This window comes from Theobroma umbraticum, unplaced genomic scaffold (assembly GCF_002168275.2).
Source record: "Theobroma umbraticum cultivar Fairchild unplaced genomic scaffold, ASM216827v3 scaffold_204.0, whole genome shotgun sequence".
Classification (NCBI taxonomy): Eukaryota; Viridiplantae; Streptophyta; class Magnoliopsida; order Malvales; family Malvaceae; genus Theobroma; species Theobroma umbraticum.
Genome location: NW_018397267.1, coordinates 3690941 through 3717077, shown reverse-complemented (window position 1 = coordinate 3717077; position 26137 = coordinate 3690941). Strand labels below are relative to the sequence as shown.

General features: G+C 37.0%; 5 protein-coding genes, 1 non-coding gene and 1 pseudogene across 7 annotated transcripts; 3 read left to right on the top strand and 4 right to left on the bottom strand.

The window, feature by feature from the left end:
• Positions 1-1786: 1786 nt before the first annotated feature.
• Positions 1787-4751, bottom strand: LOC110423950 (NAD(P)-binding Rossmann-fold superfamily protein). The gene is made up of 5 exons (XM_021438394.2): positions 4540-4751; positions 4224-4436; positions 3890-4009; positions 2690-2962; positions 1787-2260 (listed from the first exon to the last, which is right to left on the bottom strand). Exons 1-5 carry the CDS (start codon positions 4666-4668, stop codon positions 2096-2098), a joined length of 900 nt encoding a protein of 299 aa, XP_021294069.2. The 5' UTR covers positions 4669-4751; the 3' UTR covers positions 1787-2095.
• Positions 4752-5065: 314 nt separating this feature from the next.
• MCM3 (Minichromosome maintenance (MCM2/3/5) family protein) lies at positions 5066-10263 on the bottom strand. Its single transcript, XM_021438391.2, has 16 exons — positions 9868-10263; positions 9651-9748; positions 9345-9553; positions 8927-9057; positions 8610-8848; positions 8274-8510; positions 7924-8078; positions 7631-7839; positions 7374-7539; positions 7099-7301; positions 6808-6867; positions 6636-6725; positions 6195-6331; positions 5911-5985; positions 5658-5799; positions 5066-5473 (listed from the first exon to the last, which is right to left on the bottom strand). Exons 1-16 carry the CDS (start codon positions 9931-9933, stop codon positions 5414-5416), a joined length of 2277 nt encoding a protein of 758 aa, XP_021294066.1. The 5' UTR covers positions 9934-10263; the 3' UTR covers positions 5066-5413.
• Positions 10213-10285, top strand: TRNAR-ACG (transfer RNA arginine (anticodon ACG)). The gene has a single exon. It is a non-coding gene; the product is annotated as a tRNA-Arg (tRNA).
• Positions 10286-10467: 182 nt separating this feature from the next.
• On the bottom strand, positions 10468-15275 carry KASI (3-ketoacyl-acyl carrier protein synthase I). Its single transcript, XM_021438392.2, has 7 exons — positions 14655-15275; positions 12995-13426; positions 12201-12374; positions 11596-11709; positions 11395-11496; positions 10973-11039; positions 10468-10840 (listed from the first exon to the last, which is right to left on the bottom strand). Exons 1-7 carry the CDS (start codon positions 15117-15119, stop codon positions 10773-10775), a joined length of 1422 nt encoding a protein of 473 aa, XP_021294067.1. The 5' UTR covers positions 15120-15275; the 3' UTR covers positions 10468-10772.
• Positions 15276-17466: 2191 nt separating this feature from the next.
• Positions 17467-19795, top strand: LOC110424068 (HMG-box (high mobility group) DNA-binding family protein). Its single transcript, XM_021438557.2, has 6 exons — positions 17467-17710; positions 17892-18074; positions 18488-18545; positions 18650-18694; positions 19350-19430; positions 19549-19795. Exons 1-6 carry the CDS (start codon positions 17622-17624, stop codon positions 19597-19599), a joined length of 507 nt encoding a protein of 168 aa, XP_021294232.1. The 5' UTR covers positions 17467-17621; the 3' UTR covers positions 19600-19795.
• A 125-nt stretch (positions 19796-19920) lies between these two features.
• Positions 19921-22427, bottom strand: LOC110424067 (uncharacterized protein ycf23-like). The gene is made up of 9 exons (XM_021438556.2): positions 22155-22427; positions 21996-22061; positions 21846-21920; positions 21524-21586; positions 21308-21367; positions 20900-20989; positions 20693-20800; positions 20418-20540; positions 19921-20280 (listed from the first exon to the last, which is right to left on the bottom strand). The coding sequence occupies exons 1-9, from the start codon at positions 22356-22358 to the stop codon at positions 20149-20151; spliced, it is 921 nt and encodes a 306-aa protein (XP_021294231.1). The 5' UTR covers positions 22359-22427; the 3' UTR covers positions 19921-20148.
• Positions 22428-22663: 236 nt separating this feature from the next.
• On the top strand, positions 22664-25673 carry LOC110424375 (cation/H(+) antiporter 15 pseudogene; annotated as a pseudogene). Its single transcript, XR_016351755.1, has 3 exons — positions 22664-23139; positions 23278-24273; positions 24360-25673. The product of XR_016351755.1 is annotated as a cation/H(+) antiporter 15 pseudogene (transcript).
• The last annotated feature ends 464 nt before the right edge of the window (positions 25674-26137 follow it).

Sequence of the window (26137 nt, the reverse complement as noted above, 5' to 3'; positions counted from 1 at the left end):
CTTTGTGTGGAACTTCACCTTCACCACTTCGTTCCACGAGGGGTTGGTCCCTCCATGGTCGTTCACGTGGGTTTTCACCACGTGATCATTCTCCACGTAGACGACTGTGTAAGTTTTCATTCTCCACGGAGACGACTGCGTAAGTTTTCATTTTGGTCACGTGCTTCACGTTCTTGAGGTCTTGTGCTGAGATTATGAGAACTTCAATTTCTCTTAGTTGATCTCCTCGTCGTTGGGACTTTTTCCGGCGATCCGACATACTGCTCATGATGTAGATAGTTGCTTGGTAATTAACTCGATCTTGCTTTTCTTTTGATTTGCCAAGCAAACCAATCTTTCAATTTATCCATCCACTGTTGGGCTGGTTTCAGTTTTATGGCCCAAAAAACCCAATTTCGTAGACCTTGCGAGGTGAGAATTTCCTTTGGGCCAGAGTCCATTCTTGCATTTTGTTTTGTAGTTTGGGCCTACTGTTTCTATAATGGACCTATCTTTGGACTTTGTCCCAATATGAATTACGCTAGAGCTACTAGTAGCCATAAACAATGATTGATAAATAATTCTCCAGAGCTTCGTTAATAAAATGATCCAGCTGTTGCTGCTAACTGCTAAAGTGTTTCTGCTTCCAAAAGCAAAATAATTACAATCAAAATGCCAGCTAAACCATTGCCAACTTAATTATTTAAGCAGATTGTCCTGCTTAATTTATTCTTTTTAGGCTACTAACCACGTTACTTATATGTTAAACTATGCCCTAAGATGCCCTTATCATGTCCATTTGTCAATGCACAGAATCTTCAAGGGTGATTCCCTAACATGATCCCCCATTTCTGAATTGGCCAACTTTTTGTCACTGATCAAGGGAGATTGACAACTTCAATTTAGATGGAGTAATCAATATTGAAAGACTTGAGAAGATAATATATAGTCTCATAAGGGTAAAGTTTCCAAGCCGATCGAAACCCGGTTATCTAATGATGGAATATAATCATTTGATACAGGATTATCCTCACTGGGGAGTGGGCACTAGCAAAAACTTGCCTGGATGGACTATATATTATATTCAATCCCATTTCCATGATTGTAAATAATGAATGAATGTGCCGTTATACGGTCAGTCCAGGCTGGTATAGAGTTTAAAAGAGTGAGAAAGGAAAAGGAAATTAGCTGACAACAAACACACTGCCTTCAAATGATTTTGTTTGTGGTTAAACCAACAAAACGTAGCTGGCAAATACTTGATTATTACCATAATCTTTCCCTATAAAAACATTTGAATTCTCTCCCATTTCAGTCAGGCTCAAAACACTCACTTCAATAGCTTCTCTCACGTTGTTCTTAAAAGAGTTCTTGTTTAGCTGAGTTGGTCAGAAATGGCGGGTAGCAAAGTGGCCATGATTTTGATTGCCTACACCACGGTTCTTGCTGTTGTTGCGACGGGAGCCACAGCTGTGAGTGAAGATCTCGGGGCGACTGCTCCGTCGCCAATTCAAGGTGCTGGAGTGGCTCTGGGTGTTCCTGCTGCTCTTGCTGCCGTAGCTTGTATGGTTGCATGGTTCTTTTGAATTTAGTTACTTTTATGTTTTCCTTTTCACTTGGTGAATATTGTCCAAATGTTTTTCTTCTTTCCGAGTTTCGTTGTGTTGGTAGATTGCTTGAGTTTATTCCGAGCAACTGGTATCATGAACGGATTCATTGTTCTTTGAAGTAATTAACTGTTAATAAAATCTTGATTTATTCTCTTTGTTTATTCCACTCTCCACTGCAAAAAATATATGTTTCAAGGTTAACAACTTTATAATTCTATTTATCTGCTGAAAATTGGAATGGTAAATCCCATGACATAGCATTAGAATAGCACTGATCTTAGTCATGGTAAGTTACTCCACGGTCAAGACTATCATACAGGACAATATTTCCATGATAATGGTAACTTGATCTTTGAAATTATCTGAGGATTAAGAAGGTAAATATTCAAGGGTGACACAGAAAAGGATTCACAAATTACAGTTATGGAATGAAGGCACTAAAGACGAGCCCATTCAGGTAAACATATAACTGCACAGTGGCGAGCACGAAAATGAACGGTCAACAGTCATGTTTGCTTTATGGAACCAAAAAGATCCTTGTAAGAACGCTTGGGAGCCTCAGTGCGAGAAACTATCTCCACAACTTTGAAAGATGATTCTGGATGGACTAATGACTCAACAGCAACTTCTGCAACTTGATCTCTGGATATGGTTCCTTCATATAGTGTATCCTGACGAGAGAAAGAAAAGCTTATGTTAGGTTACATGAGAAAATGATGAAAAACAGCAGAAAACAAAATAAAAATCTCTTGGTATTGAAGGTGGCCAAATGAATCCAAACCCAAAAACTGATAGAAAAAAAACTGAACTTGAATCAAACCTGACCAGACCTGAACTAACCAAAAAGTCAAAGACACTTATTTAAACAATCTGAACCCAAGATTAATCCGGTCTAAAACATAATAATTCAAACTTAACACTAAAAATGTAAAATTTAAATAACAATTTCATTTTAACCTGAACATGAGCTCAGCCTAAACCTGAAAAGGAGTCTGAAAAAGTTCCAAATCCAAAATTATCCAAACCCGTTGTGACCCGAACCACAAATTGACCCAATCCAAACTAACCATTTACCACCTCTACATGGTATACATCATTACCTCTGGTTCCATGACAACATTTCCTGTTGGCGGCTCATTTCTCAACCCACCAGGCCTTATTATCGTGAAGTCAATACCAGATTTCCTGACATACTGCTCAGCTTGAAGTTTTGCTATCAAGGTGAGTCCAAAAACATTGAGAAAGACGTAAGCTGGATTAAAAAGCTGTCCCATTGCTGCTCCATTGACTAAAATAGAGCTGATAAGAATGAATCTGTTAACACCCAGTTTTCGGCACGCTTCAACAAGGTTTACGGTGCCAAAGTTATCAACCTGCACAAGATAATTGATTGAATACTAAAAACTATGGAAGAGTGCCAATGAGAAATTGCAGTCATGCAACTTGAAGGCTATCAAGTAAAGAAAGGCATATGAATTAAATTATAGCCTTTCAATGACAAAAGAGGTCATATACTTGGGCTGCTTGTGGGAATTATCAAACTGCAAATTTAACATGACAGAATCATATGATATTGTATCGCATAACAAATTTCACTAATAAGCATCAACTACATATCCAATATACATGAAAATGAACTTTGAGCAGAAGATCTACATCCTGTCTTCTAAATGCAGGCAGCATATTCAATACAAGATCATGCTAACTGAACACAAAAAAAAGGCTATTGGTAAATGGTATTGCAATTATAAATGATATCAACTCATTACTGTGCTGGAGACAATCTGGCTATGGAGTTAATTAGCATCAACATCTACAGGTTAGCACTTCTAAAATGAAAAAGATCATATGCACAATGTATATATAGTTATTCATGTTGATCGTAGTTATGGCCATATGAATATTCACCACAACAATTAACAAACAAGAATTTGACAATAGGGCATAGTCATCAGTACAGCGTCATTATGCAGCTCCATTTTAAAGCTTCAAATTTGGAAAAAGAAACATAAAAGAAAGCAGAAGGAAAGGGCAACACCAGCCCTATCCTCTGCTGAACCCCTTGGAAAAAAGACAGCCAAATGTACCATCAAGATGCACGACCACATCTCAAAAGGGCACATCATATCGTCATAACCTCAGAATTTTCTAGAGAACACAAGAATCACGGGAAAAAACACAGTAGACATTGTTGATACATTGTTCCTCTAGATTATCGTAAATTAATTTAATATCAGGAAACAAAAAGTTGAAATATAAACGGAATAGCATAAATCTCAACTGGAATAGAAAGATTTAACCTTCCATGGAGCAAACAAGTCCCATCCTGGCCGAAATCCTGTAGCACATATCACAGCTTCTGAATCATCACCAATTGCTTCTGCTAGCTTTGCAGAACCCTCCGTGACATCTGCTTTCACCTGTAAAACCAGATACTCACATTTCCAAAACCAAATAAACTCTATATAACGCACATAATGAACAGAAACAAATTACACAATCAGAGGACACTTTCACTTTGCAATTCTAACAAACGCCACCACAATAATCTTAAACATAGATTTTATAGACACCCAATTAAACTTTCAGCGTGTAAGTTAATGTTTTCACTTCAAGACCAGGAAAAGAACTAACAACTAGAAGAGCTGGGTTGTCCTTTGAAAGCAAATTTTTGGCCTTGTCCAAATCACGAACCCCAGCCTTGACAGCAAAACCCTTTGCAAGTAGCTGTTCAACAACCCGTTTCCCAGTACTTCCAGTAGCTCCTGCCACAAATATTTTCTTTTTTACATTCGCATTTGTCTCACTATTTTCAGAAACCTCCTCTGTTATTTCACTTCCTTCCATCTAACAAAAACACAGACAAAGAGCAAAGAAACAAATTCAACCAAAAAATAAAAACACTATAAAGAGAGAAAAAGAAGAGAGCTTGTCCTAACGTAAGTGTTACCTTAGTGGAATTTAGGGGTCCGGTTCTGCTGGTGGTGGTTAAGGAAACGGAAGGGAAAGTTTCGGCGAAGGAGAGAGAGCAAAGGTGGAGATGTGAAAGAAGAGAGTTTCTGAGAAGAAGCGTGGCCATACATAGGTTTGATGAACTCAAAATTATAGAAAGCCCACCCCTGCCACAAGTCTACTTTCTTCTTCTGCTCGATTGGAGGAAACTTCTAGTTCTGCCACGTGCCGAGTTATATTTTGTTTTCTCAGGACTTTCTTGTTCACACGGTGACAAGAGTAATCCATTTCTCATTATTCCACCTTTTCTTTACACTTCCTATTTATTTGCCCTCTTTACTCTTTTTAATTGAAACAACTTAGACCTTTGGTTCTGTTCCCTCTCTGAAACTTGCTTCTCTTCTTTTATAATCTTTAATTAGCTATATTGGTACATGAACAGCCAATTGGGAGAGATCACCCACCAATCGATACGCTAAAAAGGAATAAAAAGTGAGCTACGCTGCCCGTGTTGTAAATCAGTATCCGAATGAAGGCTTGATTTTGTTAGAAGGAAAGCAAGTTTTACATCCGCATGTTAATAAACGATAAAACAAAAAATAAGGTTTAAAAGGTGATCCTAGTAAGTTCAGTCATGAGTAACTAAACCAAGCTAGTCCAACTTCTGAGCATTACTTAACTTTGTATAAACAAATGGGCTAAGTTCGACAAGCCTTTTTAAGAGGTGAAAATACATCAAAACTTGCATGTGAAAAGAATTGGTTGAGGAAAAGAGAACAAGATCCATCCCCACAATGCCGCAACGAGATTGCATGACACAAAGCAGCTCCGTAACTTGGTTAGTTTGGTGAATTCAGGTCTTCTCTTACATCTCATACTATCATATGCACTGTGTTGCCAGCTATCATCAATATATTATCATCTTGCAGTTTCTGACAATTGTGAAAAAAGTTGGAATCAAAAACATGTAAACTTGTGGTGTGACCCACATGTGGATATGAGCTTCAAAATGTTGTGCCAAATAAGAATTAAGGGGGGAAAAACATGTATCATTCATATGTAGAATATGAAAGCTTCACATCAATATTCCCATCCACAACCATATATCCATATTACCTCTAATAATGACTTGATCTCTGCACTTGAATAGCGGACATCTGCTCTGGTGTTGACAACATCCTCTACTTCTGCAATAGATAGAGTATCCTTGTGATTCGCACGCATATGCTGACCAAATATAGTTTTAAATGCTTCTATTCTGCAATCCATCAACAAGGAGATACATATAAGTATTTATGTGAACCATTGAACAATAGAGTAGAGCTGATTTTGGGGAATTCATAATTGAAGCATTTTTTAGGACTCAGACCTTTCAATTGAGTTAGTGGCAGTGGGCTGCTGGGCTGTTGGAGGATCATCTACTTCCATAGCATCTGTAGTTGGGCTAATTAAAGCAAAAGAAGAGAAGGTCAACCACAAGTACAAGTTTTGATCCAATACTAATTTTCTGCTGAAGTTTATAAGAACTAAAGCAAGTATCTAAATTATAAAGATAATTTAATTGCTTATAAACAATATTTATTTGTAAAACTATAAGCAACTTGAATTTGTAAAATCCACAGCTTTTTTCTTTTAGGCTTATTGCACGCTCACCCTTGACTATCAGCTCTCCGAGTTCTCACTTCTTCTCTCTGCCGTTCTTGTTCACGCTCCTCCATATCTGACAATTCTTTATGATAAATAGCAAAATTTAGAACTTTCAGAGCAGCTTCAACATCTATTTTTGTAACCTGCCATGATGAATCATCATGCAATAGAAGTATTAATAAGATTCATACCCAAATGTGTATAGAAGGAAATATAATGGAGCAGCCACAAGCAACGGCCAAACATGCAATTCAAATAGATATATAAACATGAAATCACCATATAGTTTTGGTCACAGTTGACCCCACAGATTAAAGATTGAATTTAAAGAGCAATAAAAGCAAGTTTTGAAAAGAAAAAAAAAGTTACAATGAACAAGTTGAGGAATCCCAAATACAATAACATTACAAGAAATGGCTTTTTTTTTTTTTTCAGGAAATAAGATACCTTTCTGCTTAACTTCAATTTTGCATGAGCAGTTGACAGACGAATTATGGTTTCCAAGGTTCTAGCCGTGATTGGAAGGGTTCCACCAGTCTACAAATACCAATCAGAGCATTAGAATTACCAATTGAGGTAAGCATATCAAGGTGTTTGTTGGTAGATTGCAAAAGCAAACCTTTGCATTTGAACTGGCATTTCTGAGCTCTGCATAAGCTGTTGCAATATGTTCTGAAGCCTGCAGATTAGAATATTTTAGGGTAAGCCCAGAATAAGTATATTACAGATGGTTGGGGAAACAAGTTATCAGGTAATCAAGGTTTGTTTTAGAGAAGATATTGCAGAATACCATGCACAGTGTTTCTACAGATTACAACAGAGGAACAAAGAAAAGAAGAAAGCAATCAATTTAAATGACAGGATAATATAAATGAATACTGAATAAAGAAATAAATATATATTTCACAACCTCATCAGTCAGCTCAGGCTGAATCCTGTGTTTGGCATAATGAATATACTTTTTGAGAAATTTTATGGTAAGAGTATCACGCTTCCGACCTCTTTCTGTTTTTCTCCCGTGTAGCATTCGGTTATACTTGACAAAAACAGATGAGTCAGTATCAGCTTCATCTTCTCTTCCATATCTTGAACTTCCATCAAGAGCTGCCTCGCCTGAATTATTAATTACATTAGTCTGTATACGTGCCACCAATCTTTAAGTACACAAGAAAATTATTTGCCTACCTCCATCAATAGCTGAGCGATATCGATGCATTCTCAAGACATGCTCTGAGATTTGACGATCAATATCAGCATCCATTTGATCCAAAACAATAAACAGTAAATCAAAACGAGAAAGCAAAGAGTCTGGAAGTCCAATGTTCTTTGTTGGAGTCAATGATCGATCATACTGCACATTCAATCAACAACTGGTATAAACTCAAGATTCACAACCCTGCTAGTGGAGTGACAGTGCATCTTAGCAACCAATATATACTTACAGTTCCATATATGGGATTTGCTGCAGCCACTACACTGCAACGAGCATTCAATGAGGCATGGATACCAGCTTTGGCAATAGTTACTGTCTGCTGCTCCATGACTTCATGTATCGCAACACGATCTTGATCATTCATCTTGTCAAACTCATCAATGCAGACAACACCTCTATCACCAAGGACCATTGCACCTGCTTCCAGTCTTCTTTCTCCTGATCATAGAGATATTTAATTACCCCAAGAGCACCAAAAATAGGACCACAGGCAGAAATGCTAGAATCATTGAAATACTTTACCTGTTTCTTGATCAGAGGTGACAGCAGCTGTCAAACCAACACCAGAAGAACCTCGACCAGTGGTTGAAATGGCCAAGGGAGCAATGTTCATGATTGCTCTTAAAAGTTGGGATTTTGCTACAGATGGATCACCAACCATCATCATGTTAATATCCCTAAAAAAGAGCAAGAAATTAGCTTATGTTAAGGATTAAACTCTATTTAATCCAAGGCATAGTTTTATGGACTGCATAAAGCATAAAATAAGAAGAAAAAAGAAGCAGCTTATAGGATGGAATAACAACCAGTAGGGCCATTACTTACCAGATATACAACTACAAAAACAATTAAATGACAAGAGTAGGACTAACCCTCGTAAATGAGTGCCATTCTTCAAATTCTTTTCCACTCCACCAAGCATCAGTAAAACCACAGCTTTCTTTATCCATGAATGCCCATATATAGAAGGAGCAAGGGAGTTACCTAGCAGGTCAAACGTGTCATCTCTCTCTGCTATCTTTTTAATGTTTTTCAGGTCTTCAGGACTGTAGATTGGTGCATTGGCCTCCTTGTTGAGCAGAGAGACATTATTAGCTATAAGGACCGTCCTACATTGCAAAATCACTCATTAAAGATAGTAAACGGAAAAGACCAAACTACAATGAGGATTAATATTTACTTCCAATAATGCACTACATAAGAGATACCTGAATACACCGTTCACACTACCCTTGCTTTTTCCTGGAAGTGCTTTATATATTCCTACAATAGCCACACGATCTCCAGGCTTGCATGAATCAACCAGGTCATCCTCTACTATAACATCCACAGTTCGTGGAAGCTGACCAGGTGCAGCATTCTCAGGAACTTCTTGAATTGATAAGGTCTGGTGATCTTTGTATTGGCACAACCCATACTCAGTAACCAATAAGTTGCCATTTTCATCCTGAAACAATATTCCCCACGAGTCAGGCTTAATCCAGTAGCCATACTGATAATAGAAGATCTAAAGCGTAGGAATTACCCTGGTAGGATACACAGACCCAGTTGGCAAACCATTGTTGGAGGTGATGTCTCGATATTCCCTAACAGTGAAGTTTTCAGTCGCAGGACAAAAGTGAACACTTTTGACAACCTTTGGTCTAACCAGAGAACCTAAACGAAGGCAGGTTCATGTTAGATATATACACACACACACAGTATAACATTAAAAAGCATTGATGGGGAAATGCCAAACTATATTTCTAGGATTGCAAACCTTATCGACAGCATGCCAAAGCGTCTTTAGAGCATTAGGGACTTTCAGGGCCCAAAATAAGCAAATTTCAAAGCAAGTGCCCACGTTTTACAAAATCCCATATTCACACTTTTATTACATTATGTGAACAAGTAAAGTAATTTATACTTGAATTTAGAAAGAAAAAGGGGGATAAAAAGGGTACATTTGGTGACAATGCCCTCGACGCAGACCATGGAGCCAATGAATTCGCAGAGGAGCACTCTGGGTGTGACACGACGAGAAACAAAAGGGCCTTCAAAGCCCACATGAAGTATTTCTCCTTCTTTCACGTACTTTGGGTCAATGCTTCTAGCGGCTTCCGTCACCGCATCGCAAAATGGTTGCATATATTCACTCGGATTCTTCAGAATCCTAAAAGTCAGAACAATAAAAACAAAAACCCAATGGACTTAACTAAAGCTCAAAAGGGGGAAAAAAAGAAAAGGAGAAAGAGAGAAGAGGAGCAGACCTAGGAGCCAAGTTGCTAAAGGAGTGGAGATCGGATATGTTGACGATGAGGCGGCGGCGCTTGTGATTTATCATAGCCTTGATTTCATCTTGGTAAATCTGATCAATCAATTGGACAAGAATTAAAACTATGGATAAATTATTACTAGGAATTTATAAAGAAAGAAAGAAAAATGAGAAGACCGGGGAATGAATATAGATAGATTAAGGAAAAGCACATCTTGAGACAAGAATTGGCTGATATCTTTCTTCCGATCAGCATAATCTTGAGCTCCCATCTCCATCTTATTGGTTCTCTCTTTTCTTTTCTTCTGTTACTAGTCTACGCTTTGAGAAGAAAACCAAACGCTATCGCAAATATGCAGAAAAGGGGGGGAAATGAGGCTCTCTTTTCTTCTTCTTTTTTTTTTTCTTTTTTCTTTTTTCTTTTTTCTTATTGCTTCAGCCCCACTAGAGAGATCGTGGTTTTGGCGGGAAGCACTGGGGGCGATATCCGTGTTTTGGCGGGAATGGAGCCAATATATCCTCCAGGTGTTCACAGCATTGACGGTTCCGCCGAATATGACTCCATGGCCCAATGGATAAGGCGCTGGTCTACGGAACCAGAGATTCTGGGTTCGATCCCCAGTGGAGTCGAGCTTGCTTGCATGCCTTTGACCTAGACCACTTGTTATTTCAAAAATGCAATAAAATTAGTAGTGACCCCTTTTCACAAAATTTAGAAATGGGTGAGTTTTTGCAGGATTAACTTTGTGGGCCGGAATCTATACATATAGGCTGTCCATCCCGGAAATCCGAAGAAATCGTGGCCCACTTGATAAAATAATTGACTTAAAAGATCGAGAGCCCTTAGGCCCAGTCTTCCATTCAATACATTATTCAGAACAAAACAAAATCTCTCATTGCTGATTAGCCTCATAAATAAGTTTAAAGAAAAAAAAAATGAAATTGGTCCAGACTTCTTTGGCCAGTTAGAATTCCACTCAAAATTATTACAACACTAACGATTACAAATGGCTCAAGAAAGTTACACGAATGGAGCAGCCTGATCACAGATTCAGAGCTGACTCATCTTATCTTCCATCATAAAGGCAAACTAAGTGACCAACCACCGATGAGATTTTCATGGCTTGAAAGCAGAAAATGCCACGACCGAGTTGTGTCCACCAAATCCAAAAGAATTGGAAATTGCTGAATCATAAACAGCTCAGTTAGTATTATGGTTTCAGTTCCAAATCCACAAAAAGTACGTAAAGGGGAGACAGGCTTGAAGAAATTGCAACAGGAACTAGTCATGTGGTTTCCAAGGGTTAGGAGTCTTACCCACATTAACCTCATGCTGCTGCTTTACATTGGCAACAGTGTCAAACTCAACTGAAGGCTCTGGATTCTGCATTCAAAAATTCAGCACTTCAAGCACTTAATCTATGAGAATAAAAATCACAAGATGTTCTGTTTCGAGGAGAATCCTAAACTGGTTTTTGGGTAACCAAAAAGAGCCTATCGATAAAACTGATAATTAAAAGTACTAATATTATTAATAATAACAGAGGAGGAGACCTGGTGTTTGGTGGACATTTAATAAAATAACAGAGACAGGTGCAGACTGGCAGTTTGAAGAAAAAGTAGAAATGGGAAACTATTGTATTATAATCATGCATGAACAAGGCTTACACACTATCTTAAGTTAGTTTAGATACATTTCCCAGAGCAAACATGGCGCTAGACAAGTAACTAATACGTACAAATTGATTTATGGAGGGATGCAGCCATCCTGTGGTAATGGCCTTCACAGTGGCAATGGCTTCTAAACCACCCGATGCACCCAGGCAGTGACCTATCATAGACTGAAACAAGAAGAAAAGCAATCAGCCAATAGCAAGAGAGCAACATTACAGTATGGTCATCTCAAATTTTGCATATTTTGGGATAGAAAGAGAAGGTACCTTTGTGGCATTGATTTTGATGTCTGATGTATTCTTGAATACTTTTTTAATAGCATTTATCTCGGCCAGGTCACCAGCAAGGGTAGAAGTTGCGTGTGCATTAATATAGTTAACCTGAAAAATAGGACTGGCTTAGTTTGCTAATTTTCACCTTTGAATGAACAAATTTCAGAAAATAATTACATTCTGAACCCTATTAGTTGCACTTTAACATCCAAAGTAGACAAAAACAATTACCCGGTCACCGTACTGACTTATGAAATAATTATGAAGTCAGTTTTCAACAGTCCCACTTAAATTGAAGCCTAAATCTAATTGACAATAAAAGCAATGAGAAAATTAGAAGTTAACTATATTCATATTTCAAGGAGTCTCAACTCAAAGACTTATCATTACATTTACCATAAAACAGAATTAGCTGGAGCTATTGAATTTATTTTTCAAAAAAAAAAAAGCTTTCAGAGGTGTCATTGGACCTTGATAAAACGACACAACATAAAATGGGGAATGAGAAATAACTGAAACCAGACGAAACTTGATTACTCCTATGAAAACATTATTCCTAACATATAACAAAAGAATTGGTTGAAAAGAAGAAAGAATACCTCCTCAGGGGACACACCAGCATCTTCAAGGCTTCTCTCAATGCAGGAAGACACCCCAAGACCATCAGCTCTTGGATCAGTCATATGATAAGCATCACAATTAACAGCTCCACCTAAGTACTCGGCAATAATTGGTGCACCTCTTTTCATTGCATGCTCCAAGCTTTCCATTACCTGGAAAGCAAAAAAATTATAACTCTTTGTAAAAGGCTTTTGCATCATCCCCCTCATCAAGATCAGTCAGGTTAATAACATGTAGAGACTGAGGGTTATATTCATAATAGCCAACTAAGTTGAAATCAAACCAAGAAGCAGCAAGCAAAAGCACCAATCCATTAACTGAATGCTAAGTCCCATTATTCAACCAAGTAGTTCAACATGATAAAAGAGGGGAAAAGTATGCAAGTATAACTGGAAATCTTTTCCTCACTTTCCAAGTCAGTGAACATTTATACTTCATTCCTACCAATCGTACCAACAATATGTTAGAAAGTTCACATAAATAGTGAATTAGTGCTCCATCTCCATCAGAAAAACATACTCCAAGGACCAAGATTTTGACGCTATGTTGGAAACAGTCAGTCTCTCATTGTACACACACACACACACACGATATCCACAGTCCATCACAGGTATTCTTAAAGCATGGCAAAAAAGCCTACTTCTCTTATCGACATTATCACATGTCACCAATGGAGGCAAAATAGGATGCTAACCAGAAATAGACAACATAAAAACCACAAGAAGCTAAATGATGCATCTATACAATTAGCATGTAACAAATGGAAGCTTACCAATACTCCAGCACCTTCACCCATAACAAAGCCATCTCTATCTTTGTCCCATGGCCTTGATGCAGTTTGAGGATCATCATTTCTTTGAGACAATGCCCTACATGCAACAAAACCCCCCAGCCCAATAGGAATAATTGCAGCTTCTGTTCCACCAGCAATCATCAATTCAGCCTCACCTCGACGGATGTGGTTAGCAGCAGCATAGAAGCAATAATTGGAGGTAGCACAAGCAGTTGAAATTGAATAATTGGGACCCATGAAACCAAGCTCAATTCCAAGCAAAGCAGATGCCATGTTTGTTATGGCATAAGGAATGAAGAATGGTGTTATTTTTCTGTAACCTTTCTCTATCAGATTTTGAACACCATCAGAAAACACTGTAAGACCACCCATACCAGTTCCAACAAGAACTCCAGTTCGCTCCTTATCGATCTGCAATGAAAACGAATTCAATAAATTTTGTGAGCACAGGGGAAGAAAAAGTTGAAAGAGAACACATTGTTTTAATGAAGCATTACTAACAAGAGCTGAAATTTCAACACAAAGCTAAAGAACAAAATAAATTAAATAACGTATGATAAGCTAAACCACTTTACAAGAGAAAGAATGAGAATAATGATTCCAAAGTCCTGTGAGCACTCATACTTTTCTTAAACATAAAAAAAACAGCTATCACTCTCAACACATCTATTATTCTCGGATCTCTTCATTTTGTAGGGTAAGAAATCATTCACAGGGATCATAAATTTAACTGATAATCTTATCTTTTCAAAAGACCTTATCAAAAGCATATTTCTGGTGCATGCATCACATGTTGTATGTAAAATTGGTAAATCTCATAACTTGATTGCTTCCAAATATAAGATCACATTAATATTTTTTATAATCGTTCCAATGAAGGGTTCTCTAAAGCAAATGTAAAAGATAACTCAATTTTGCATTATCTAAGGATTCTCAATATGTAAACGGTGCATCAAGTTGTGGAAAGAAAAGCTTTGTGTTTGAGTGAAATAAAGAGATCGGAAGACCTAGTAAATAGAGTTTGAAAATAGAGCAAAAAAATTGTGATGAACCCATTACTTAAATCAAAACAAGTAATATATTTGTTCAAGTCATAGGAATATGAACTTATGTTTACATCACAATTATGAAATACATATAAATATGACATGACACAGAGCATATCTACATAGATTCCTTGGAGAAAGAAAAGTTTTGATGGGGGAAAGGAGAAAGAGACGCTAAGAAAGAAATTGCAATGATCCGATTGCTTAACCAAACCAAGACTATAGAACATTCAACTCAATTAAATATGCACAAAAAAGAATCTATCTAGTCAAATAACAAAACAATGACTACAAAATAATTGCACTAAGGACATATGCAGCAAGAACCACAGAAAGGCATCAGGATCTTTAGAATTAAGCTACACCATGCTAAGTTTCAAAAGACACCTGTAAAGAAAAACAAATTCACAAAAATAAAGAAGCAACTCTTTCTTGTAAATATCGCACATTGGGCAAGCCAGTCAAAGAATAGTCTTTGGATTAGTAATTCAAAAATTAAACATGCAAATCACTTGCAAAACAATAACTACCCACATTATAAAACAGCTCAATAGACAAAACCCATCAAACAAAACCATAAAAAAAAGGGCCACCTTAGATAACTTATCACCCCCGAGATCAGCATCTTCCAACGCCCTCTTGCCCGCAACAATGCAGTACCTCAAGCAATCGTCAAGCCTCCTATCGTTCTTTCCATCAATGTACCCTTGAGAAGTGAAACCCCGGATCTGACCGCCGAACCGAGTTGGAAATTTGGAAGCATCGAAACGGTCGATAGGTCCGATCCCACTCTCTCCAGCCAGCAATTTATCATAGTAAGCATCGACATCGTTTCCAAAAACAGAAACCAAGCCCATCCCCGTAATGACGACCCGTTTTTTGGGGTCCTTCTCGCGCTTGGGAGCGGAAACGGTGGGGGACGAAGCGGTAATGGAAGAGAATCTCTTGGTCAGCCTTGGTCGAAGCCTCGATACATTGGAAAAATGGGGATTGGGATTGGGTTTTTGGAGAGGGTTTAGAGGGGAACCTCGAAGCGATGGCGCTTGGAGAGCTTGCATGGTTGAGGGAGGTAGCAGAGGGGGCGATGATAACGAAGTGAAGAGGGAAACAAAAGAAAAACGGAGGCGTGTGTGTTTTTTGTGTGTTGCGGAAAATTGGAATTAGCAGCTGCAACCAAAAACAAAAGTAGGCAAAATAGAGCCAAACTCGACTGCTTTATGAACGGAATTAAAAGAAAAAAAACTGGCCACTACTCCTATTTATGGACGCTCACATCCGTACTCCAGCAATGCTTCGAGGGGCCGTTGAGCTGCACTTACCTGCCACACAGGCATTCGACACGAGTTGATGTGGTCAAATTTTTTCAGTCAAAGATCCTACGTTTTTTTTTCTTTTTTACAAAAATAAATAAATTATGCCAATATCATGCTCATTATTCTATCTTTTCTTAAAAAATTATCTTAATAAAATATACAAGATCAAGGGTTATAAGTTTTTCAAAATACTCAAGTTTCACATCTTAATTATTTTTTTTAAACGATTAACTCGACATCATTTATTGAATTATTAATAAATAAATAAAATCATCAATGTCAATAATATGAATTCATATATATCAATAATAAAACATTATTAAATTAATGAAAACTATGAATCTATTTCTTAAATGAGTTCATAATTGATACAATGAGAAAAATTTTTTTTATCATTTGTCATATCTATAAGTTAAATGTGTTTTCAAAAAAAAAAGTTAAGCATGTATTTTTGTCAAAACCATGCTTTTTAATTTACATCTTACAATAATCAATGCCTCTCGTGGCTTCTATTGTTCAATAACTAAAATATTAAATGTTAAGTATTTGTTATGATGTCATATGTTAGGTTAAAATATCTAATCTTTTTAAATTTTGATTGAAATTATACAAAAATTTATTAGTTTTCTAAATAAATACTCTGTTTTAAGATTACAAACACTGTTAACAAAAATAATGAAAAAATAAAATATTTTTTATGTTTTTATTAATTTAAAAATAATAAAAAATATAATTATAATTATAAAAATTAATCAATAATAAAATTATCTTTCTACTCTTGTCGCATCAATAATCTGATGGTAATATTAATAGTTGATTAATAGTTAGACTTACAAATTAAACGATTTTTTTTCACGGAGTGTTTATTTTTAAAATTAATAGACTTCTATGTAATTTCGACTAAAACTTAGATAAATCAATGTATTTTACCTAAGTGTTAACATGAAAATATAACGTTATGGGAATATATTGATTTTTGGCTTTTTTTCTTTCTTATGTTTTGATATGTTATGTTAAGGATATTCCAAAATACACTTGTTAATTTGTGACACAAGAGACAATTGAAACATTATATACAAATAAAAAGGATTTTATAATGGTTATTTTACATAAGCAATTCATTTTCATTTTAATTTCAATCTAAGATAAATATCTAAGTATTTTTTAATTACTTGTGAAATTCAAGTAATATAGTTTCTTTATGTGGTATATAAGTTAATTGTATCATTAGATTCTAATCTTTTTACAATATTTCATTTTGATATAATATTTAAAAAATCTCATGAATTATTAAGTAAAATTTAAAATTTTTTATTATATTTAATCAAGTTATTAATTTTTTATTTTTATTCAAATAAATATTTATAACTAATAATTGATTAAATTTTTATTAATTAAATGTCATTTGTCATTTTATAATATATGTTAATGATATGACATACTAATATATAATAATGAATAATAACATGATATGTTAATGTAATATAATGAGAATACGACATGACATTTTTATTCTTAATGTCACGTTAGATGAAAAAGCAAATAATATTTTGACTAATACTAGTTAGTTAATCATAAATTAAAAGATTTATTTGATTTAAAATAAAAATATAAAATTTTAATTGAATATAATAAATATAATAAAAATTTATTTTAAAATTTTAAAATATCACGCCTTTCATTTATTCATCTATGAACATGTTTCTGAAATATAAATGAAAGTTGCCATATGTATATCTACCTAAGTATTATGTAATAAAATTTATTTATATATATTATTATAATGATATATTGTCGATGAATGAATAAATTCAAAAGAGTTTGAGTTAAATTTTTTTTTTTTAACTACAAATAAAAATAAAAATATTATAAAAAAATCACAAACTAATAGAGCAATTTCCTACCTAAGCAAAATAAATGAAATTTTGAGAAAATCATGACTAATTTGCTAAAAAAAAAAGAAAATCAGTGAGCAGTGAGGCTATAGCAGCATGGAACTAGGCCTGTGGCAGAGTTAGCAAGAGCCCAAGTGTTCTATTGTCAAAATTAACAGAAGCCCATACGTTTGCCAATAAAACCATGCCATCACTTAACCTCACGCGTGCAAGTCCAAATTGGTCCGACTGGAAACGAACAGGTAGCAGGTGAGTGGTGGAAACTGGTGAGAGCCGGCTGAGGCGAAACAAGGAAGAAGCTCTCTGTCTCCGTCTCCTGCCTGAGTGAACAATAGAGACTTAAAAGAACAAAATGGCAAAGAAAGCTACAAAGGCGAAAAAATCTCGTTCATCTTCAACTTCTGCTGCCTCTGCTAATAACCCCTCAACACCCTCCAATCGGTATTTCTCTCTTTGTCCTTGTGCTTTATAGTATTTGTTACTGTTCATCTCAATTTTCTTCGGTTGGGAGATTTGCAAGACAAAGTTATAGCTTTCTTTGTTTGTTGTGTTTATTTGTGTTGGTGGTGAGGATTTTTTGGGGTTAACAATTGATACTGTTTTTGCTTGGGAAAAATGTTAGGAAAATGGTGTTGAGGGTAAAATCAAGTGAGAAAATGAAGAGGTCAGCTCAACAGAGTGTTGTTAACGAGAGAGAAAAGAGACCCACGTCGAAGTCAAGGCCCAAATCGAAGCAGAAGAAGAAAAACACACGAATTGATGCTAAAATGCCCAAGAAACCCCCTACTGCTTTCTTTTACTTTTTGTGAGTATTTCATACGTATCATTTTTGTTCACAGGTTTGCTTAATTTTTGTTGTTAATAGCATTTCTTTATGGCTGCTGTTTCCCATGCTTCCTAGATTTTGTCTTTGTTGCTTTACTCTTTTGGCTTGGAAGATTTTCTTGTTGTGTTGAGTTGAAATCTATCTGCATATTCGCTGGCTGGCTGTCTTCATATGCAAAATTTGAGTTGTTTTCATTTTTGGTTTACCAGTGAATTGTGTTTCCCTGCCTTTAAGTTGTATATTCTTTATGGGGCCTCGGGAGGTCTTAGGTTCAAATGTACGTAGAAAATATATATATTTGGGATGGTAAGTGTTGGTGCTTTTGTCAAACGAGTTGCCTGCTAGTTTCATTGACTCAAATCTAACTGAGTTTTCCTTCTCTTTTACTCAAGGGAGGATTTTCGTAAGGAATTTCAAGAGCAGAATCCAGATATTAAGTCAATGCGCGATGTATGTTATGGTTTGAAATCACAAATCTTAGTTTAGCCCACAAATCTCTCTGTGTCTCTCTCTCTAACATATATGTTAATGAATCCTGCAACATATTGTTTCAGATTGGGAGAGCATGTGGCGAGAAGTGGAAGACAATGACATATGAGGTTCGTGCCTTAAATTCTTGCATCGGGTATCTTTATTCCCTGTTTCTTACAAATTTATATAATCGGCATATGCTATTTTTAGTTCGCCTGCAATATGAATTGTTCCATGTTCAGCCTGTAAATCATAATCTGGCTGTTTTCATGATATTGCAAAATAGTAGCAGTTATGATAACTTATATCGATCTTTTATGAATATTCTTATAAGAGTTAATTGTTGGAGACATTTATTTTTGGGATTGAGAAAAGCAATTTTAGTAATGATGTTTGTTCCTGTGCTAGTAAATATCAAAGCCATGATCATGGGTGACATTGGCTTGTCAAAGCCTACTTTTAAGTTCCCTTTAAATACGAGGTGAACCTCATTCATGATCCGCTCATGCAATTATTTGCATAAAGATGTAGAAAATACTTATTGACATCGTACTGCTCCATACTTTTAAGCATGTCTAGAGATATTGTGGCAATTGATATTAGTGCATAGCAAGGATGCCAATGATGTCGAGGGGGCAAGTGGTGTTGATTGTTCTTCCCCATTTGGACTTGAAGAAAATAGAAAAGTAGCTTTAAATAGCAAATGAAGGACTTTATGGACAAAATTAGGAAGCAATTGTCAGGGTTTGCCTAACTTCATGATTTCTATTTTGTCTTTGATAGGAAAAGGTTAAATATTATGATATCGCAACTGAGAAACGAGCAGAGTTTGATAGAGCCATGGCAGAATATATTAAAAGAAAGGTAAACTTGCTTTAGGTTTTCTATTGTACTTTATCTCCTAAGAGGTCTTTAATATTTATTTGCAGAACAGCTGCAATGGATTTTAAGCAGTTTATCTTGCTCAAAATTTTCATTGCAGGAAAATGGTGAAGATCAAGACACTGAAGATGACTCAGAGTTTGGTGAATAAACGTTAGGGTTGTTGTACTAAGAAATTTCATTGTTCAGTAGGAATAGGTGTATCGTTTATGACTTACAAGATGTATATTAATATGTTGAATATGTTCATGTCTGTCATTTTTCTGTAAATCACTGCTTGGGGAACGAACGCCCTTATGTTATTGCAGCGCAGATTTGACAGTTTATGCAACTATTCTTCAAGTAAATGTTCATGCCAATTAAGAGTTGCTTTTATTTTCCCCACTTTGAAGAACTTTCTCTGATCCTCTAGGAGTTGGAACTAGGGATCTGGCCTTTTCTGAGTTAGCTTTGGTTGATAATTAAATCCAATCTCTATTACTTCATGGTCTCTCTCTAGAGTAGTGCTAGTATAGCGGATGGCCTTTTAATTTAACATGATTTCACTGAACAGTGGCATTCCTGATAACAAAAATTGCCAAGAACGGATTTATTACTTTTTCAATTGTTCTCTTCATTGGTTAATTAATCAACTCGTGGTCGACCCACAATTCATTTGTAACAATATTTTTGGCCTAAAATGAACAAAAAACACTCTAACCTAGATGTTGAAGCTCCTTTCTCTGGTTGTCGTTTGTCTATCAGCTACTGTGCTCAATGATTCAGCAATGCTTCTGACTTCTGCAACCATTGCTATGACATCGTTGAGCTTATTGACTGCTGAGCCCACACCCTGTGTTGGAAAATTATAGTGCTAATTCAGTAGTTTACCACAGAAATAACAGATTAATAAGTCACAAACCTTAAAATTGCAATATGGGGTATAAAATAATTACTATATTCTTCAGAGTTGGGTAGTGCTTTACATACCACACCGGCAGCCCCTGCTGTGATTGCCATTGGTGCTGTAACTGCACTGAGTCCAGATGAGCACATAACAGGAATCCTGACAGCCCTTGAAATAGAATATGCCGCTGCTAATGTTGGTGTCGCCTATGGATACAAGTAACAGAAAGAACAAAGCGTGTACCATGTATCAAACCAAGGAATTTTTTTGCTTTAACATAATTGGAACACAGGATGAGACCTCAAACTTGCACGCATTGCATCAGATATTTCTTTTTTGTCTACCAAAGCACAATTACCTTCTCAATCAAACCTAGGACACCAGATTTTGAGGGAGTGGAACATTTGCCTCCTTCAGTTTGGATAATGTCAACACCTTCCCTTTCCAGCAGCTCTGCAAGCTTGACCTGTTGGTAAGTTTTAAAATGTTTAGTTCACACCATTTAAAATGACGCTAGTGTGGGCCAACATTTTTAACTTTAAAAGATTATATCTCTGTTGGTAACCTGATCAGGGAGGCTAAGTGTGTGAGGCACGGTTACTGATAGGGTCACAGAAGGAAGAATGCTCCTTGTCTCCTTTGTGAGCTTTAGTATCTGCAAAACATAATCAACAGAACTATAAATCTAGGCTGGTGAATGATGACGTTTATTGCTGAACTAGTAAACACATTGAATATGCTATCTCATACTTACAGTAGTCTATTAGAATCCCATCAAGACTAAAGTTTCTCTTTTGAAGCTATCTCCTTTCATTTTTTGTCCTTAATTTTTCCATGGAAAGGATCTAACTTGTTTCAGTGAAGAAACTTTTGGTATCTGAATATCTCTTAATTTCCCTCAAGTTTTAGTTCGAGAGTTTTACAGTTAAATATAAGATTGCTTATGGGGATCACAGAAATATATGTTTGGTACCTGTTCTGGAGAGAAAACTACACCTGTCTCGTAAAAGGAATCATAATTTCCAATCTCCACCTGCACTTGCCAGCAACTTCATTAACATAAACTAACAAAATTTGATCTCATTTTCTCTTCATTGCATGTCACACTACAACATCAAAAAACAAACTATCACAGAATTCAAGCTTATTAGTTTTGAACTTCAAATGGACAGTGAGTTTCCGGTCAAACCATCAATGCTCCTGCTTCAACAGCTACTGAAAATGCTGCTGGATCTACTGATGAAACACAAACCTGCATAAAGGAGACATGTTAGAAGCAGTAAGACCAGAATGTCACTCTGGTGAAAACAAAGCTGCAAATTGTTGAGGCGGCCGCCTAGGAAGCCAGACTATATTTAACACGTCAGATCCTATAATTCCATATTTACTCGATTTCGTGAGTAAATATTGTTTAGCTCTGTTCTTTTTGGGGTACCCACTGCTGTTCTGTACCACCTTCTTCCGGTTATTAACATGGTGGCAATGAGCTCTAAGCAAGATTAAACATTTACCGGAAGAGAAGTTAGGCTAACGGCCAGGTTCACTAATTCTGGGTCACAAGCTATATCCACATGAGTTGCTCCCCCCTGAATTACAATCACAGTTAAATTATAGATTTCAAATAAAAAAACAAAACAATAGTAAAATGGAATGACCTTGACCTTATCTGCAGCAGTAACAACTGAAGCCACGTTGTTTCTATCGAAATTCTGTAACCCTGAGATAATCTGTAGACGATAAAATTTTGAATCAAATGACATTATTAAACAACAAAAGGGAAAAGGAATAGATAAAGACGAGAAGTTGGGTTTTGGAATTACCTTGAGAGCTCTTCGTTCATGGAAGTCTTTCAACACTGCTTCTTTAGTAGTTGATAGAAGTGCTTTTGCAGTAGTTACACAAGCACTTCTTCTGACAGGTGCATACGGTTTTGAAGGGAGAAAGTTACCAAGAAAAGGGTTTAGGCTGTGTTTTAAAGCAGTGTTAGAAGAAGGAGAAATTGAAATGCAGATTGAGGTATGCATGCTTCACTCTTTTTCTTTATCCAGGTAAGGTTGTAGCTGGCTTTGGAGGGAAGAGATAAGAGATGCTAGCAGCTTTGAAGATCTTTAAACTGCATACATTACAGCAGATATTTTCGGTTGGCTACCTTGGGCTTGGGTAGTTCCGCAACGATTATTCGACTCTGGTGATTAATGGGCTGTTGGGCACAGATTTGCTAGAATGGGCCGCAATCATCGGTGGATATGAATCATATGATACAAATAGCATAAACAGGAAAAGAGCAATTCGCGTCGGGCATTTTAGAACAATTGACCATCAAATGAAGGCCACACGAGAAGAAAATACCTTCACCAAATTGAGCGGATAACCTTGTATTCTTACACTTCCTCGTTAGAAGTTAGAACCTAGTATCCCACAAAACGCTTGTCTTCTGTTTTTTTCATTTTGAGCCTTTTCCTCTCCCTCTCTCTCCTTCCACCTTTCTCCAATTCAACCCACAACTCAGTGTATTCTCAGAGCCAACACCGCCACTAGTTGCCATACCGAGAGGATGGTGTGGCGGAGGAACCAAAAATGGATCCTGATACAGGAAATGCTAAACACAATGAAATAAACAATGCCTCTATTCAATGTTTTATTTTGAACATAACCAAACACAATGGAATTTGGCAAGGTGATAACCCGTTTACCGAGTCTCTCCCTCTCTTGGTCACCCAACTCGCCGCTATCCTAATCCTCACTCGCTCTCTTTACCACCTTCTCAGGCCCTTCCGTCAACCCCGCATCATATCGGATATTCTTGTAAGTGGCATTGTTGATTGTTTTCCACTCCCATAGATCTTTTTACATATTACCAAGTTCATTATCTGAATTTATTCGCAAGAGATTCCTTATCATAAATGGAATGTCATGATTTATAAAACCATATTTGATGTGCAGGGTGGCATCTTGTTAGGTCCATCTGCATTGGGGACGACAATTTACTTTGCAGATTTGTTTCCCACAATAAATGTTATTACAGTAGAAACGTTGGCGTACATGGCCCTTGTTTTTCACATGTTCTTAGTTGGCTTAGAGATTGACCTAAATGTCATCGGGCGCATAAGCATAAAGGCAATAAGTTTCACTATGACTGGACTTCTTTTCCCCTTCACCGTAGGGATTGGCTTCTTTTATCTATTGCATGCATATTGGGAACATGATCAGTCTCAAGGTTATGAAGTTACTATACAAGGTAGTTTTCTATGGGCTGCTGCACTAGCAGTCACAAGCTTCCCTGTTGCTAGCGGAATTTTATCGGATCTCAAGCTACTGAACTCAGACATTGGACGACTGGCAATGCCCATTGCCCTTGTCAGCGATATGGGCTCTTGGGTTCTTATAGTTATTGTCATCCCATTCTGTTCTAATCCCACAAATGCACCATACATCATCACTACAACAATAGCCTACGTATTAGCCTGCGTTTACGCAATTCGTCCATTCCTTGCATGGATCATTCGCCGCACTTCTAAAGGGAAGGACCAAAACTACAGTAAATTTTACTTGTGTTCTGTTCTTGTTGGGGTTGTACTGAGTGCATTTGTGACGGATGTGACTGGAACTCATTCCATTGTTGGGGCTTTCGTATTTGGGCTTATTCTGCCTACTGAGCTGGCGCTTGTGTTGATCGAGAGGTTCGAGTACTTTGTTTCAGGGCTTCTGATGCCGGTATTCTTTGCAGTTTCTGGGGTTAGAGTCGACATCTTCAAAATAGCAGAGTGGTGGCTTGTATTGCTTATCGTAGTTTGGCTTTGCACTGTTAAGATTATTAGTTTCCTACCAATTTCGTTAGTCTCTGACATTGAGCCTAAAGATAGTTTTGCTCTCGGATTACTCATGAACACAAAAGGGGTATGGGCTATTCTTATCATTCACACTGGCTTGGATAGAGGGGTACTTCCTTTTCTATATTTACACATTTACGCCAAGGTAATTGATGAAACATTATGATTTACATCTCAGTTTTCAACTCTATTTAGGTTTTGCAAGACGACGACTATGCGGTGATGATGATTACAATTCTATTAATGACCAGCATAGTTGCTCCCATCATTGCTGGCATTTACAAGCGGACCAATCTTTCTACAAGATACGAGCGTAGAACTATACAACATGCTAATACAGAAACAGAGCTGCGAATCCTCGTGTGCATCCATTCGTTTTGCAGTGTACCTGGTATATTAAAGCTCCTTGATGTTTCTCAAGCTACCCAATATGGTCATATCACAGTTTTCACTCTTCACCTTGTTGAGCTCACTGGCTGTGCATCAGCTATTCTTATAGTGCATGACTCACAGAACCGCAGGTTTGACGATCCGGTCTTCGACCCTGACTATGGTGATAGCTCTGAAACGGAAAAAATTGTCAACGCCTTTAGAGAATATGAAAACAAGAACCGCAATATCACCATCCAATCCCTTACTGCAGTTTCTCCTTTTGTGGCTATGCATGGGGATATTTGTAGTCTAGCTGAAGACAAGCATGCGACATTTTTGATCTTACCATTCCACAAGCGAGCAACAAAAGAGGGGAATCTCCCCGAGATAAATGCTTCTCTTCGCGACATAAACAAAAACGTGCTTCTCAATGCTCCTTGTTCTGTGGGAATCTACATAGACCGTGGCCTTCAAGAGACCGCAGGTGCCAAATCCAGCAATAAAATCCATCACATAGCCATGGTATTCCTTGGTGGACCTGATGACTGTGAAGCATTAGCTTATGCATGGAGGATGGCAAGGAATCCAGGAGTTCGCCTAACGGTGATAAGATTATTAGAAATGGATACTATGGATTTCCCAAACGGCAAGGCCTCAATGCTTTCCTCAAGCTCATACCTTGACAGGCAAAGGGAGATTGATGATGAGTACATATATGAGTTCAGGCTACGAACTGTTGGGGAGGAACTTATTCACTACGAAGAGAAGATTTTACTTAACGGAGAAGAGCTGGCTGTGACACTGAAAGAAATAGAAAATAAATTTGAGCTGTTCATTGTAGGGAGAAGAGAAGGGTTAGAGTCACCCTTGACAACAATGTTATTTACCAGGGTCGATTGTCCAGAACTAGGGGTCATTGGTGACTTGTTGGCTAATTCCAACTCTGCTACGGGTTCAGTCCTGGTGGTGCAACAGTTCATTGATTCTAGCCAAGGCCTTGAAGATTTGGTTGCGGCACCAAGGTCGTCAATGCACGGAACAGTACGGGAAGTCGGGAGTGGGCGGCTATCAACTGTGAGTAGTATTGGGTTAGGGATGTGCACGAGGCAGACTTATGGTAGATTGCTAGATTCATAGGACACTTAGGAAGATTTTTGATAGCAGAATCCTCCTTGTACCGTGGGATCATGTCTTTCCCTTTGTTCCCACTATTATTTGGAATTTTTAATTGAAAATCTTTTGTCATCTTTGTGGATGGTTCAAACCATTGTAATATTATTGTACATTGAATTTCTTCTCTCTTGCAAGATAAATTGCTTTGCAAACTTCAGGACTCTAATGCATAAAACTGGTAGTGTTCATATAATGTAAGTGTTCGGAAGGCTTGCGAGCATGCCAACTAAAAGAACACTCTTAAGGTTCAGATCATAGTATTTGGTTTTTCTTAAGGGCTAAGGTAAAGGATTATCCATTTTTGAGCTGGCTCGGTATTAAACTATAAAATCAATTGACCTATCTATCAACATCAATATTGACTAGGGAAGAAAGTGCAGTGTAAATGCGAGGAAAATATATAAGTCGCTGAGCTGTCTCTTTTGATC